A 13,103-nucleotide genomic window follows, 5' to 3' on the forward strand; every position below is an offset into this window, starting at 1 on the left:
CCAGAATTATTGCTCTCTTTTCTTTCAACTTCTCTTCTTCTCCTTCTCTCTTCCTTCTCTTCTTCTCCTTCTCTCTTCCTTCTCTCTTCCTTCTCTCTTCAAGAAACTACTTTCTTTCATATTTTTTTTAATTCAGCAGATTTCTACTTGATAACAGAGCATCGGCTAGGGTTTCTTGAAGCATTCTCATGCAGCCCTAGATCAGCCGATTACATGAAGAAGTAAAGGGCTGATCGATCTACTATAGATTACCATTTTCTTTGAGTTTTTTGTGGGATCTAGACATCAAGAAGGTGATCTACTGTTCGGCATCAAAATCAGGAGGAACTGGAGTACGGGGAAGAGTCCCAGAAAAGTTGGACTCTTTGTTTTTTATCTAATCTTGGGCGCCCAGGTATTTTTAGTTTTCTTTTGATTTTCTAAAGAGGGCGGTTTGGTTTCTGAAATTTTCTAAGCCTCCCGGAGTGATCGATTCCCTTTTCTCTCTATTGGGAGGCGTGGGGAGGAGAGAGATTTCCCTCCAGCTAGGGTTTTCGTCTTCCAGAAGAATTGGTTTCTGTGTGTGGTATTAAATTATTTTTTAAAGGTCTCCAATCTATTTTTTTCTTATTGTTGAACTGTTTGAAGTAAAATGGAGAGTTGGAATACCGAGATGAAATCTACCAGTACTGTGGGACTGGGTGTGGAGGTAGTAGTGACATTTTTGGGTCTGGGATCATTACTACAGTAAAACTTGATGGCACAAATTATTTGGAGTGGGCACAATCAGCTAAAATGGCTATTGGTGCCCGTGGAAAATTAGGATATCTCATTGGGGAGGAGAAGAAACCTGATACAAACTCTTCCCGATGGGTGCAAGAGAATTACATGGTAATGTCTTGGCTGTGTAATTCTATGTTACCTCATATTGCAAAAAAAAATCCTATGGGCTAATGTTGCCAGGGAGATTTGGGATGGAGTGACTGAAACCTACTCTCAAAAGCAAAATAAAGCCAAAGCCTATCAGTTAAGAAATCAGGTTATAATTACATGGTAACGTCTTGGCTGTGTAATTATATGTTACTTCATATTGCAAAAAAAAATCCTATGGGCTAATATTGCCAAGGAGATTTGGGATGGAGTGACTGAAACCTACTTTCAGAAGCAAAATGAAGCCAGAACCTATCAGTTAAGAAATCAAGTTATATGTATCAAATAGGGAGAAAAACCTCTTGATGTGTATTTCTCCATGCTGAAAACCCTATGGCAAGAAATAGATCACTTAGAAACTGTGGTATGGGAAAGTGTAAATGATGCAGCAACTTATCACAAACTGGTAGAGAGGAATAGGGTTTTTGAGTTCTTGGCAGGGCTGAACCCTGAATTCGACATTGCTAAGCAGCATATTCTTTTTAGGGAGGGTATGACACTCTCTCAGGCCTATGCTTTTGTCTCTAGAGAAGAGAGTAGGAGGAATGTAATGCTGAGACAGCCTGGGATTGACTAGTCGGCTATAGTTTTTACAACAAAACCTAAGCTGAATGGAGACAGGGGCAGTAATGAGACTAGAAGGGAAGATAAGAAGGACTTGGTGTGTGATTATTGCAAGAAGCCTAAGCATACCAGGGACACTTGTTGGAAGCTTCATCCAAATCTTATGCCTGCTCAGATAAGAAACAAGAAGGGAAATGCAAATGTAGCCACTACAGGAGACTCTTCAGCCCCTCTCTCCCAAACCGATTGGGAATCCATTGCAATAGCAGTAGTGAAAACAGAATTGGAGAGGTTTGGACAGCTTATGAGTAAGAAAGATTCACCCAGTCCTACCCTTCCAGATGGACAGCAGAATGCAGGAGCCAACCACACCACTTCCTTTGCACATACAGGTAGTCCATATACAATTGTGAATCTTGCATCCACTTCAGGTAAGGAGGGACTTCCCTGGATTATAGACTCAGGAGCATCTGAGCATATGACTAATGCCCCTACCATTTTCAGTTCCTATCAGTTGTGTTCTGGTAGAGACAGAGTCTATACAGCAGATGGTTCACATATGCCTATTGCTGGGAAGGGGACAGTTAGAGTGACCAATGATATAACTTTGTCCTCTATTTTACATGTCCCTAGACTTCATACCAACCTATTGTCTATTAGTTTTTTGACAAAAATTTTGAATTGTTCTGTGACCTTTCTTCCTAGTAATTGTGTTTTGCAGGATCTCTAGTCAAAGAAGATGATTGGGAGTGGTCGTGAGGTGACCTTTTGCTTTTAATATTGTTCACACTGATGTATGGGGGCCATATCAAATCCCTTTCATGGGACGATCCTATTACTTTCTCTTGTTTGTGGATGATTATACATGATATTCTTGGCTATATTTGATGAAATCACGTGATGAGTTTCCTAACTTAGTACAACTATTCCACCAGATCGTTCCCACACAATTTGGAGTGAGAATTAAGGTTTTTAGATCAGATAATGCCAGAGAGTACTTTGAGAAGGATCTAACCACGTATCTCTTAGAACATGGTGTAGTTCATCAGAGCAGTTGTGCATATACACCGCAACAGAATGGAGTTGCTAAGAGGAAAAACAGACACAGTGTGGAGGTGGCAAGGAGTCTTATGGTGCACACTTCAGTCCTTGTGCAGTTCTGGGGAGATGTAGTTCTTACAACCGTACATGTGATTAACCGTGTTCCTTCACGTACATGTGATTAATCGTGTTCTTTCACGGACTTTGGGGTTCAACCGTACATGTGATTAACTGTGTCCTTGTGCAGTTCTGAGGGTTTTTTGTTGTGTTTCTTTTATTCACATTCTTGGCCCTCATCGCAAGAAATTTGATCCTAAAGCCAAGAAAGTGTTTTTTCTTGGGTATGCTCAGAACCAAAAGGGGTATTGCTGTTATGACCCAGTGTCGAGGAGCAGATTTGTCACTATGGATGTTACCTTTTTTAAATCCACATTCTTCTACTCAAGTGGTTCTCCTCAAGGGGAGAGTTTTGGAGAGGAGAACTCACAATCTGTTCCTATTCCTGTTTCAGTGGTGCCTCCATTGGTTCAAATAGCACCTGCACCTCTAGTTTCATTACCTAAGCGACTACGGGCAGCCTCACAGCAATATTAGCGCCGGCAGATGATGGTTGACTCCACACATCCTCGACCCACACCACTCTCTGTCAGTCCTTCTGAAACTCCAGATTCGGCAGATACAGTTCCAGGTATTCCTCTTGAGCCTGTTATGTTTTCTGATGATAATGTTTCTGCCCCTAACACAACTGTTGCAGCTGATCCCACTGACCTTGATCTTCCCATTGCACTTCGTAAGGGGAAGAGAAAGTGTACAGCCCACTACATTTCACACCATCTTTCCTACAGTGCCTTATCATCCTCCTACCGTGCTTTTCTTTCTTCCCTGGATTATGTCTATACCCAGGAATGTTACTGAGGCTCTCTACAAACCTGAGTGGAAAACAGCCATGCAAAATGAGATGGATGCTTTGGTCAAAAACCAAGCTTGGGAAATAGTTGATCTTCCCCCAGACAAGGAGACAGTCGGATGTCGATGGGTATTCACGGTGAAGTATAAGGTCGATGGCAAGATAGAGAAGTAAAAGGCAAGGTTGGTAGCAAAAGGGTATACTCAGACCTATGGTGTTGATTATCTGGAAACATTTGCACCAGTAGCTAAGATGAGTTCAGTTCGTATTCTTTTATCTCTAGTAGCCACCTATTCATGGCCCTTGTTCCAACTTGATGTCAAAAGTGCTTTCCTCAAATGGTGACTTACAGGAGGAGGTATATATGGACATTCCAGCAAGTTTTTATGAAAATGTTGGTAAAGGAAAAGTGTGCAGACTTGGAAAATCTCTGTATGGACTGAAACAATCACTTAGGGCTTGGTTTGATAGGTTTAGAGGGGCACTCATCCGTTTTGGATACACAGAGACAGTCTGATCACACCCTCTTTATGAATAAGAGAGATGCTTTAGTGTCAATTCTGATTGTGTATATGGATGATATAATGGTGACAGGAAATGATCTAGAGGAGATTGATGATCTCAAAAAATCATTGCAGCAAGAATTTGAGATCAAAGATCTTGGTGAGCTCAAATACTTCTTAGGGATTGAAGTTGCAAGATCCAAGCATGGGATCTTCATTTCACAGAGAAAGTATATAGTTGACCTACTACGAGAGGCTAGAAAGCTGAGGACCAAACCAGCAAACACTCCTATTGATCCAAATCACAGAATTAATGGTGTGGATGGTGAATTGGTAAAGGATGTAGGGAGATATCAAAGAATGGTGGGCCGACTGTTGTATCTGTGTATGACACGACCAGATATTTCTTATGCTGTCAGTGTTGTGAGTCAGTACATGCATGCACATCGGGTTCAGCACTGCGAAGCTATTGAGAGAATACTTGCATATCTGAAAAAACACCCTGGCAAAAGTATTCTTTTCTCAAATCATGAGAATCTGAAGCTAGAATCCTATACAGATGCAGACTGGGCAGGATCCTTAGATGACAAGAGGTCTACATCAAGAGTGTCCACCTTTGTAGGTGGAAACTTGATCTCCTGGAAGAATAAGAAGCAAGCGGTTGTGGCAAGGTCAAGTGCAAAGGCTGAGTATAGATCCATAACTCATGGTGTCTCAGAACTTCTTTGGGTTATATCTCTTTTAAGTGAGATTGGGGTGAAAGCAAAAGAACATATGATGTTATACTGTGACAATCAGGCTACAATCAATATTGCCCACAATCCAATTCAGCATGATAAGACAAAACACATTGAAGTTGATAGACACTTTATAAGAGAAATGGTAACAACCAGAGAAGTTTATTTGCCTTGTGTCTCTTCAGAGTTGCAGCTGGCTGATGTTCTCACTAAAGGGGTGGCAAGGAACAAGCTTGAACATGATCTACACAAGTTGGGAATGTGTGACATTTACTCCCAACTTGAGGGGGAGTGTTGAAGATTAATTAGTTTTATGATGTTTTTCTGAGTAAATGTTTATGTTAATTGTTAGATAGGAGGTGGGGACCACAGTAGTTATGTGAGTCCAAATTTTATTATGTTTTTTTAGTGTTATATGTTGTTTTATGTTTTTCCACCCTATAAGGGCATAGTTGTCTTTGTACTGTTCTATTATTTTAGTATAAATAATAAGTGAAGGGGGCGGCCAGAATTATTGCTCTCTTTTCTTTCAACTTCTCTTCTTCTCTTCTTCTCCTTCTCTCTTCCTTATCTCTTCAAGAAACTGTTTTCTTTCATATTTTTTTAATTCAGCAGATTTCTACTAGTGTCATACACATTGTTAAACTATGGACCCTTAATCATTGTTAACTACTAGTTCACACAAGACAAACTAAAATAACCAATCTGCCAATCTGACAGAAATATAATCTGCAACTCCTAAAGGAAATGAACCCCCCAAAACCTATAAAGCTGTCACTTTAACAGCGTCATCCAAAAAGTCTTGTTCAGACAGTGCTCTGGATTCATTGGTTAAATTTTCAGACTTGTGTTAACTCACTCCCTAACTTGAAATTCCATAAACATTTTTCTAGCAGATTCCTCTCCACCAAAAAGATCAAATAATGTCTTTTAGACTGAAACATTTACAAAATTGACATTTTTCAGAAATTAAAAAAAAAAAAGCTCAAGTATTTCAGTATTATTTATTTACGACAACCCAATGTCTTAAAATGTTGCAACACTCCACGTAACTCCAAGCTAATATCTTGCCTTTTACTTGCTGTACTAGCAAGCTTCCTATTACTTTAACAGCAAAAAGAGGGTATATACCAAATGCCAACCATGACCAACTAGCCACACTGATGAAGGAACAACCTGGAGATAAACAGGGAAAGGGGAGAAGAATGAACTGTGTCTGCTTCAACTTTTGTTGATTATTAGGTTCTGTTTACTTCAATCATGATTCTTAATATTGATATCGATGGCCATGAGTTGGAGAAATTTTGGGGATATTTTGCTAATTTCGCTAAGATATTTGGAAATCTAAAAGATCAGGAAAGGTTTCTAGAATCATTAAATTAGTTAATAAACCTTCAAGACATCAATAGAAGAAATATAATTGCACATTTACAGCTCAAAAAATCATAACAAAGAACTACATAAATCAAATAGGAAAAAATTAAACAATTGTAATAGATTAATAGCTATGTTCTCTTTGTCTCCCTTTTGGTCTTTATATATGTCAATTGTTTGCCATTTTAATATTTGTCTTTATTGCTACTATATGTTTTGATTTGATTGAGAACACTCTTTTCTAGAATTCTAGTTATATCCATTTTTCTTTTTCCTTCGAATTATAGTGACTAAGTAAGTGAATCATATCAAAGAAATAGTAAGTCAATTATCCAATCACTAATTCCTTGTTGGTTCTTTTAAGAAAATATTTTTAAAAAAACTATGATAATTTTAGTGAAATATTGAAAATTTTAAGTAATATTCTAAAATTTTAAACTTTAAATATATAGTCTATCAATGAAATCTGCAATATTGCTGATATGTCGATAAAATATTGGAGATATTTGGGAAAAAATCCTGTTCATACCACCACTTAGCAAATAGGGATATGTCGGGGATATTTCACCAAATATCGTCGATATTGCGAACCATTACTTCAATTACAGAAAGGACTTGATTGCAGGGATTTTTTCCATCTTTACATACCATTTCACCACTTTTTTCTCAACATGATATGACTAAACTACAGAGGTTATTTTCTTTGCCAAAATCAACTGAAAAGAGAATGGCAACACCTTTTTTTTTATAAGTAATGAGTTGTGTTCATTTCAATTTTGTTGATTGTTATGAAGCAACTTGATTGCAGGGCCTATTTTCCATCTTTACATTTCACCATTTTTTCTCAGCAAACATGATATGACTAATAAGGTACAGAGATTTTTCTTTCTTTGCCAAATGCAACTGAAAAACAAAGAAATAAAAAGGCATGTGGGCTGTGACACAGAAATTCACATGTAAATGCCTTCAAAATTCATCAATCATTACATCATACCTCAGGTAGAACAGTGAGCAACTCCAGAAAACTTGGTATACACTCCGGACGAGAGTTCATCTCATCCCGAAGCCAATTCACAATACCACCATCTCCCCAATCTTCCTTGGGAACATGCACAGCCAAAGCTGCAACCGCAAGGCTAATCTGGAGAGTGGGACATTGGAGGTCAGTACAGTAGAACCCTGGTACAAAGAAAACAATAGAAATTTTCACTTATTCATGAAGACTGCTTCCAAAAATAAGTACCTGTGTTCTAACTTTAGGGGGGCCTTTGTGTAAATTTTTCAGCAATGCCTGCAATTACCACTCACCATAGCAATCAAAAACCAGATTTAATATAAATCAACTTATCCACATATCTTAAAAACCACAAGACACATAAAGCTAACAATGGTTAACTAGAAAATACAAAATCAATTATATAAATTGAATAATACCTCTTATGCTGTAAAAATTGCAAGTGTGACACTATATATTCAAATTACAGAATTTATGTTGTGAAACTACTCAAATATAAATGTATGCACTTACGTTCAAGGAATCGCGTAAGGGGCGAAAAGCTTCAGAAGGTAGTTCTTCAAAATCTCGTTGTACCTGTAAATCAGATGCATAATAGCAATCAAAGAATTGACGACTACAACCTCAAATCTGAAAATATGTATGCATTTAAGCATAAACAAGGATACAAGTAAGCACCTTGCTTCTGAGAGTCTGAGAACAGAAAATTAGAGTTTCTAGATTGCTGCTGGAATCATGAAGCAAATTATCAGACACCTGAAGGAAGATATGACAATCAATAAAGTTATGACGGAAAAAATGGATATTATTTTTAACTCAAGAACACGTGAAGTTTACTATATAAACAAAGAATCAAATTCTATGAAATATTGTTTAGATTTTAAATAAAGGCAGTCTGAGCATTTAACAGAAAATTATTTAAAGATTCACGTGAAATGATTATAAGCTAGGTAAAACTTATAATTAATCACCCCTTTGAAGAAAAGGCATACTAGAACAAGATAAATCAATCATTTGAAGAAAAAACAACTGTATTGCATCTATAATAAAATAATATAAGCATATTAGAAACAATAATTAATAGTTAATGATTTATTTGCAGTGTACTGTCAAAAGCCATCATAAAAAAATAATATGAGCTTAAGCATAACTTTGCAAGACGTCAAGTATGGCCATTGTAAGAAAGAAAAGAAGTTTGGAGAGAGGGAGAAAAGCTATAGCACAGCACATACACCATCAAATCCCACTTAAAATGTAAAAAGAATATATTATAAAATACCATCCCATCCTTGTAATTGGTCCACATATATCAATAACATTCAGTTCACATTCATAACATGTAGCCTACCTCTTCCAATGGATAAGTATATACTGCAAGTTAACAGTCTCATCCACAATATTCTTTCTGAAAATCTTGCCCATGATGAGTATTAACAACCAAACCTCTTCTGCTATTATCATTCATGAAAAGAAGATTATAGCTAAACAGAATATCAATAATTAGTGTGCTGGGATTTGTTTTATCTAATAAAAGAGGAATTATCCCATCAATAAATAGTATAAGATTTTTTTGCATCTTGAATTGGTTGGTCTGTATTGGACCTTCCCAAGATTGTGATCCACAAGTGATAAGCTCTTTTTTTTTTATCTGGCTAAGATTTGATAAGTGGAAATTCATGATAGGTTCAGTCTATGAGCTTATAACCTCAAACTTCAATGTTCTCATTTCTAAGTTGATTTGGAAAATGAAAAGTGTGAAAGCATCAGCATTGAAGAGTATAATGTACATATTAATCTTTATTTTGGCCAGGTAACTATCGAGATTATCACCATATTACCACTGATCAGATTGGACCGGTCACCAAGTTCTAAAGCTCAAGCCACAAGCAAGGTTACTTTCTAAATCCTTCAATGACAGTTTCCTCGATCCAGAAAGGTTCAATAACACAACTCCTTTGGCACAAGTACTTTCTAACCTCCTCCACTGGCACAAGAAGAGTTCTGAATATTCCAGTTAAGTGAAAGGGCAGCACAAAAGGAAGGGAATATGGAAATTGAATTCTTAACAATCTAAATTTCAGGTAGTGGGGTATCAATATCATGGTCAGAAGCTCATTAGTGATCTCAGTTTGCCCTTGTTTCCATGTTGATCTTCCTTTTTTCTCCGATACAGTTTCTCCTCTTGGCCAAGAGATAATAAAAACAACAGATAGGTAATAAATGAATTGAGATGCAGCTGAACCAAACATTATTTCATTATTGGAACTTCCCTGGCATGCAATAAAACGCCAACAAGAATAGATGAACAAAAAGGCCCCAAATGCATCTTTTCATGGCGTTTACATGATATATTAATCAAATGTGTATGAATAAACACAACAGTTCGAACATATAATAGTCCACAACGATTCCAGTAGCACAAATTGCATGTCCAAAATAACTTCAATCCAGCTTTCAGAAACTGTTTACTATCAAAATATCAATCACTCCGTCACTAGATATTCCTCGATCAAATGCGCCGACAGGTCAAATTATAAACTTGTTTACTCGCACGGAGATGAAGATTGAGAAATACTTCGTAAACAGACTAAGTTGAAGTAGCTATTGACTGATAGGGGGGAGAGAGAGGGGGAACTCGGATGCGTTGTTTGGGTTTAGGAGGGGTGATGAGTACCTGCCAAGCATCGATGGTTCGTTGAAAATCTTGCAGCCATCTATCAGCCTGCATACGAACTGAATCATCGGGATGGTGGTAGAGAGCGTTTAGGGCTTCCTTCACAGTATTTTGAAGCTCCATGCTAGACATTCTTCCCACTCCGATGTAGACAACCCAGACAGCTATGAAAAATAGTTCGGTCTTCGGTTTTTAATTTTCTTCCTTTTCTCCCTCTTTACTTGATTTTCAGCGATATGGTTTCGCGCCTGGTAAAATCCCTCGCCTCCCAAAATCTAGATGCACACTTAATAGGATTCATAGGGATGCATACACCCTGTACTTCGGGGCTGGTAGTGACACTTAGCCCCCAGAATTTTTATTTGGGATAAATTTAAATACCCCTGCAGGTTTATATTTCAATACTTTATCATTCTATCAGTTAACTCCATAAAATATTTTCATGCGATTGTCTAAATATTTAATCATTTTAAAAACCTTAAATCACCCTTATATAAGTTTTTTATATTTTTTTATCATTAATTTATAATAATTATTTTAAAAAATAAATTTAAAATATAAAACATTAGTATATATCTATAATTAAATCAGGTTACTTTTGGTCTATTTACACACATTCAAATAGAAATTGGCCCAATCTCTCGACTAAAGTTAATTGAAAATAGTAAATAACCAACCAAATCGGATTAAGTTGGGTCAAATTGATTGGTTTAGTGAGTTTAATCAATCTTATCAACAGCCCTATACGAGCCTCTTTAAACCCCTCTCCTAGATAAATAATAAAAGTAATAATAATAATAATAATAGATAAAATCATTGTTTAATAATATTTGATGTAGGGTGATTTGGCCCGACTTAATAATAAGGGACACGTGGACACAACTTAACTAGCAAGATGACAGCTCAGTCTGACACACCAAGTTTGTAACAGGTCGAGCTTGAATAACCAAACCACCTCGGGACGAGTTCACCTCGGTGCACGATCGCATCAGGACCACCTCGGTCCTAAGGCATTTCAGCATTCGTATCAGGTCGGATCCAAAGGGCACTAGCTCGAGTAATACTGATCGACCACTACATGGCAACCCTGAAGATCTCGCCACCAGATTCTGCGCCTCACGGGATCACGCCTTGTAACAACTAACATTATCTCCCCCGTCCGATTCGGGTGGAAGTGATGAATCTTATCAGTTGGCGGCGTTATCCCCAATTAACGTGGAAACGGACCTCATCGTGATGAGGATTCCGGGACCACTCCACGAAATCCGCAAAGGCTCCACTATATAAGGGCTCCACCCCCCGTGGGTGAAAGGTACGTGTAATCTCTGCTCTCTAGCTCTCTTGCATTCTAAGCTATTATCAACTCGCAACCAAGTACTAACTTAAGCATTGGAGCGACCTCGTCAGGTGAACAAACCTGAGTTCTCTGATTCGCTCTTTGCAGATCAACCGAGTCCGTCGTCTACTGAAAGCCAGATCACCCCCAGTTGGGAGCAGCTGGATTGCGCTACATTATCGTTGTGCATTAGTGGTGTTATAATTTCATTATGAAAATATCTTTTATCTTTGTTATATAATGCAGATATTTAACTTTGTGTGTAGCCAATAAAAATTAAATTAGAACATTAAAATCATATAATGTCATGACAAAGTTTTCTCGATGATGGGGTTATCCAAATATCTTAATATTTAGATTTAATAAGCAATATAGGACATTTACAATACAGCTTTTGTTTTAAAAAATAGAATGTCTTTTTCATCTTTTTACCCTTTTATCTTTACTCTTTGCATGCATACCCTTACACCAGTTATAATAAAAGAATAACATATTAAAAAGTTGCTAGTTTTTTATAAATTCCATTGTGGCATTTCAAAACAATGATCCAAACTCATTATGGTAATTCAAGAAACATTTGTTTTTGTTTTTTGATGATTCAATATCTCCCCATTTCACAAAACTCAATGCATGATTGTTGAGGAAATATTTATCTTAAATACATATATTTTGTATGTATTTGTATTCTATATATTTGTATTTATATTCCTTCCAAACTAAGCCTAAAAGAAGATTGTTACATCCCTCTTATTGCGTTTTTTAATTATTTTTCTCAATAAAGTATAAAATTTGATTTACACCTAATACATCCACTTTGTTTATTTTCTTTTCTTTTTCCTGCCTGAAAATCCCCCCTTGTCTCTCCTCTTAATACTAACTTTTTTTCAATTAAGGAAAATAAAAATATATGTAGTGTCCCAAATCATGTTGCGGGTGCTGCTTCCTATCAAGTTAAAAAATTGGTTCTAATTCTCTAATAATAAATCAAATCTTAATTTCAAACCTATATATATATATATATATATATTGAATATTTTCAAGACATCACATTGGTGTGGACTGTGGGTCCCACTTATATTTAGATAAAATGGGTTAATTAATTACAAATCAAAGGATTCAAAACCATTTTCTTTTTAGGTGTAAAATACAAAAACTTCCCATGAGGTGTCTGACAATCATAAAAACTTCTCCTGAGGTTTTACTTTCTCAAAAACCTCCCCTATAGTATTGATAAACCTGCAGTTACCTCCTTTTCTTATTGTCACCGGATGGAAAATGTTTACCTAATGCATTATTTTTTCAAAATTACTATTTTACCCTTATATCTATTAATTTAGATGGAAATTTATTAAAATACCCCACAAAAAATTTTCACTTTTAATTAAAATCTATATGTTAGATTAAAAAAAATAAAGTAATTTTATTCTATATTTAGAAGGGCAAATTTTATATTTTGAATTATATTAAAAGATGCCCTAATAAGTTGTAAGGGTATCATAACTTTAGGCTGTGTTTGGTTTGAAGGAAAAGGTAGGGAAAGACAGGGCAACCAATACAAGGTTTGTATATGTTTTCCTTCATTTTCTTTCCTTTCCCTACCTTTTCCTTCAAACGAAATATAGCCTTAAAGTATTCATTACTTGAACAAATATGGAAGAGAAATAACTGCACATTTTTTGTAAACTATAGGGGATATTTTTATGAATGAAACATCGGGGGAGGTTTTTATGATTATCATAAATTTTATGGAAGGTTTTTATATTTTACTTTTTTTTTATATGAGCCTTTGGATAAGCTTCAGGATTTGTGCTTTTCGAGCCAAAAAAAAAGAGAAAGTAAGAGCTTTGTGCTTTGGGAAGGTTTCAAAGTTAAGGGCAAACCTTAAATTTGAAAGCAGTTCTCATTCAAATACACTTAAAAAAAGTAAAAATGCTTTCATCTTATTTTTCAAAAAACACAGAGGTGATGTTTGGTATCAGGGTGTCGTGAATCCATTGCATTTATGCATTGAAAATTAGCAAAAACAAATTGGGTATGAAGTGA

The 13,103-nt window shown here is 36.3% G+C and overlaps 1 protein-coding gene across 2 annotated transcripts in view; it reads right to left on the minus strand.

Annotated features, from left to right (window-relative positions):
• Positions 1-10,127, minus strand: part of MOS14 (ARM repeat superfamily protein) — a 63,471-nt gene extending 53,344 nt beyond the window's left edge. Inside the window, exons 1-5 of one of the 2 annotated variants that reach the window (XM_088983920.1) lie at positions 9,725-10,127; positions 7,729-7,806; positions 7,564-7,626; positions 7,279-7,326; positions 7,030-7,176 (exon numbers count right to left, since the gene is read on the minus strand). In XM_088983920.1, the coding sequence (XP_088840046.1) occupies positions 7,030-7,176; positions 7,279-7,326; positions 7,564-7,626; positions 7,729-7,806; positions 9,725-9,856 (468 nt within the window). In that variant the 5' untranslated portion in view covers positions 9,857-10,127. The remainder of the gene's footprint in view (positions 1-7,029; positions 7,177-7,278; positions 7,327-7,563; positions 7,627-7,728; positions 7,807-9,724) is intronic. The other variant, XM_088983921.1, reaches the window with a different exon arrangement.
• Positions 10,128-13,103: the final 2,976 nt, after the last annotated feature.

The sequence above is a fragment of the Nelumbo lutea genome, chromosome 4 (genome assembly GCF_056320005.1).
Source record: "Nelumbo lutea isolate HS-2025 chromosome 4, American lotus-T2T, whole genome shotgun sequence".
NCBI classification, from domain to species: Eukaryota; Viridiplantae; Streptophyta; class Magnoliopsida; order Proteales; family Nelumbonaceae; genus Nelumbo; species Nelumbo lutea.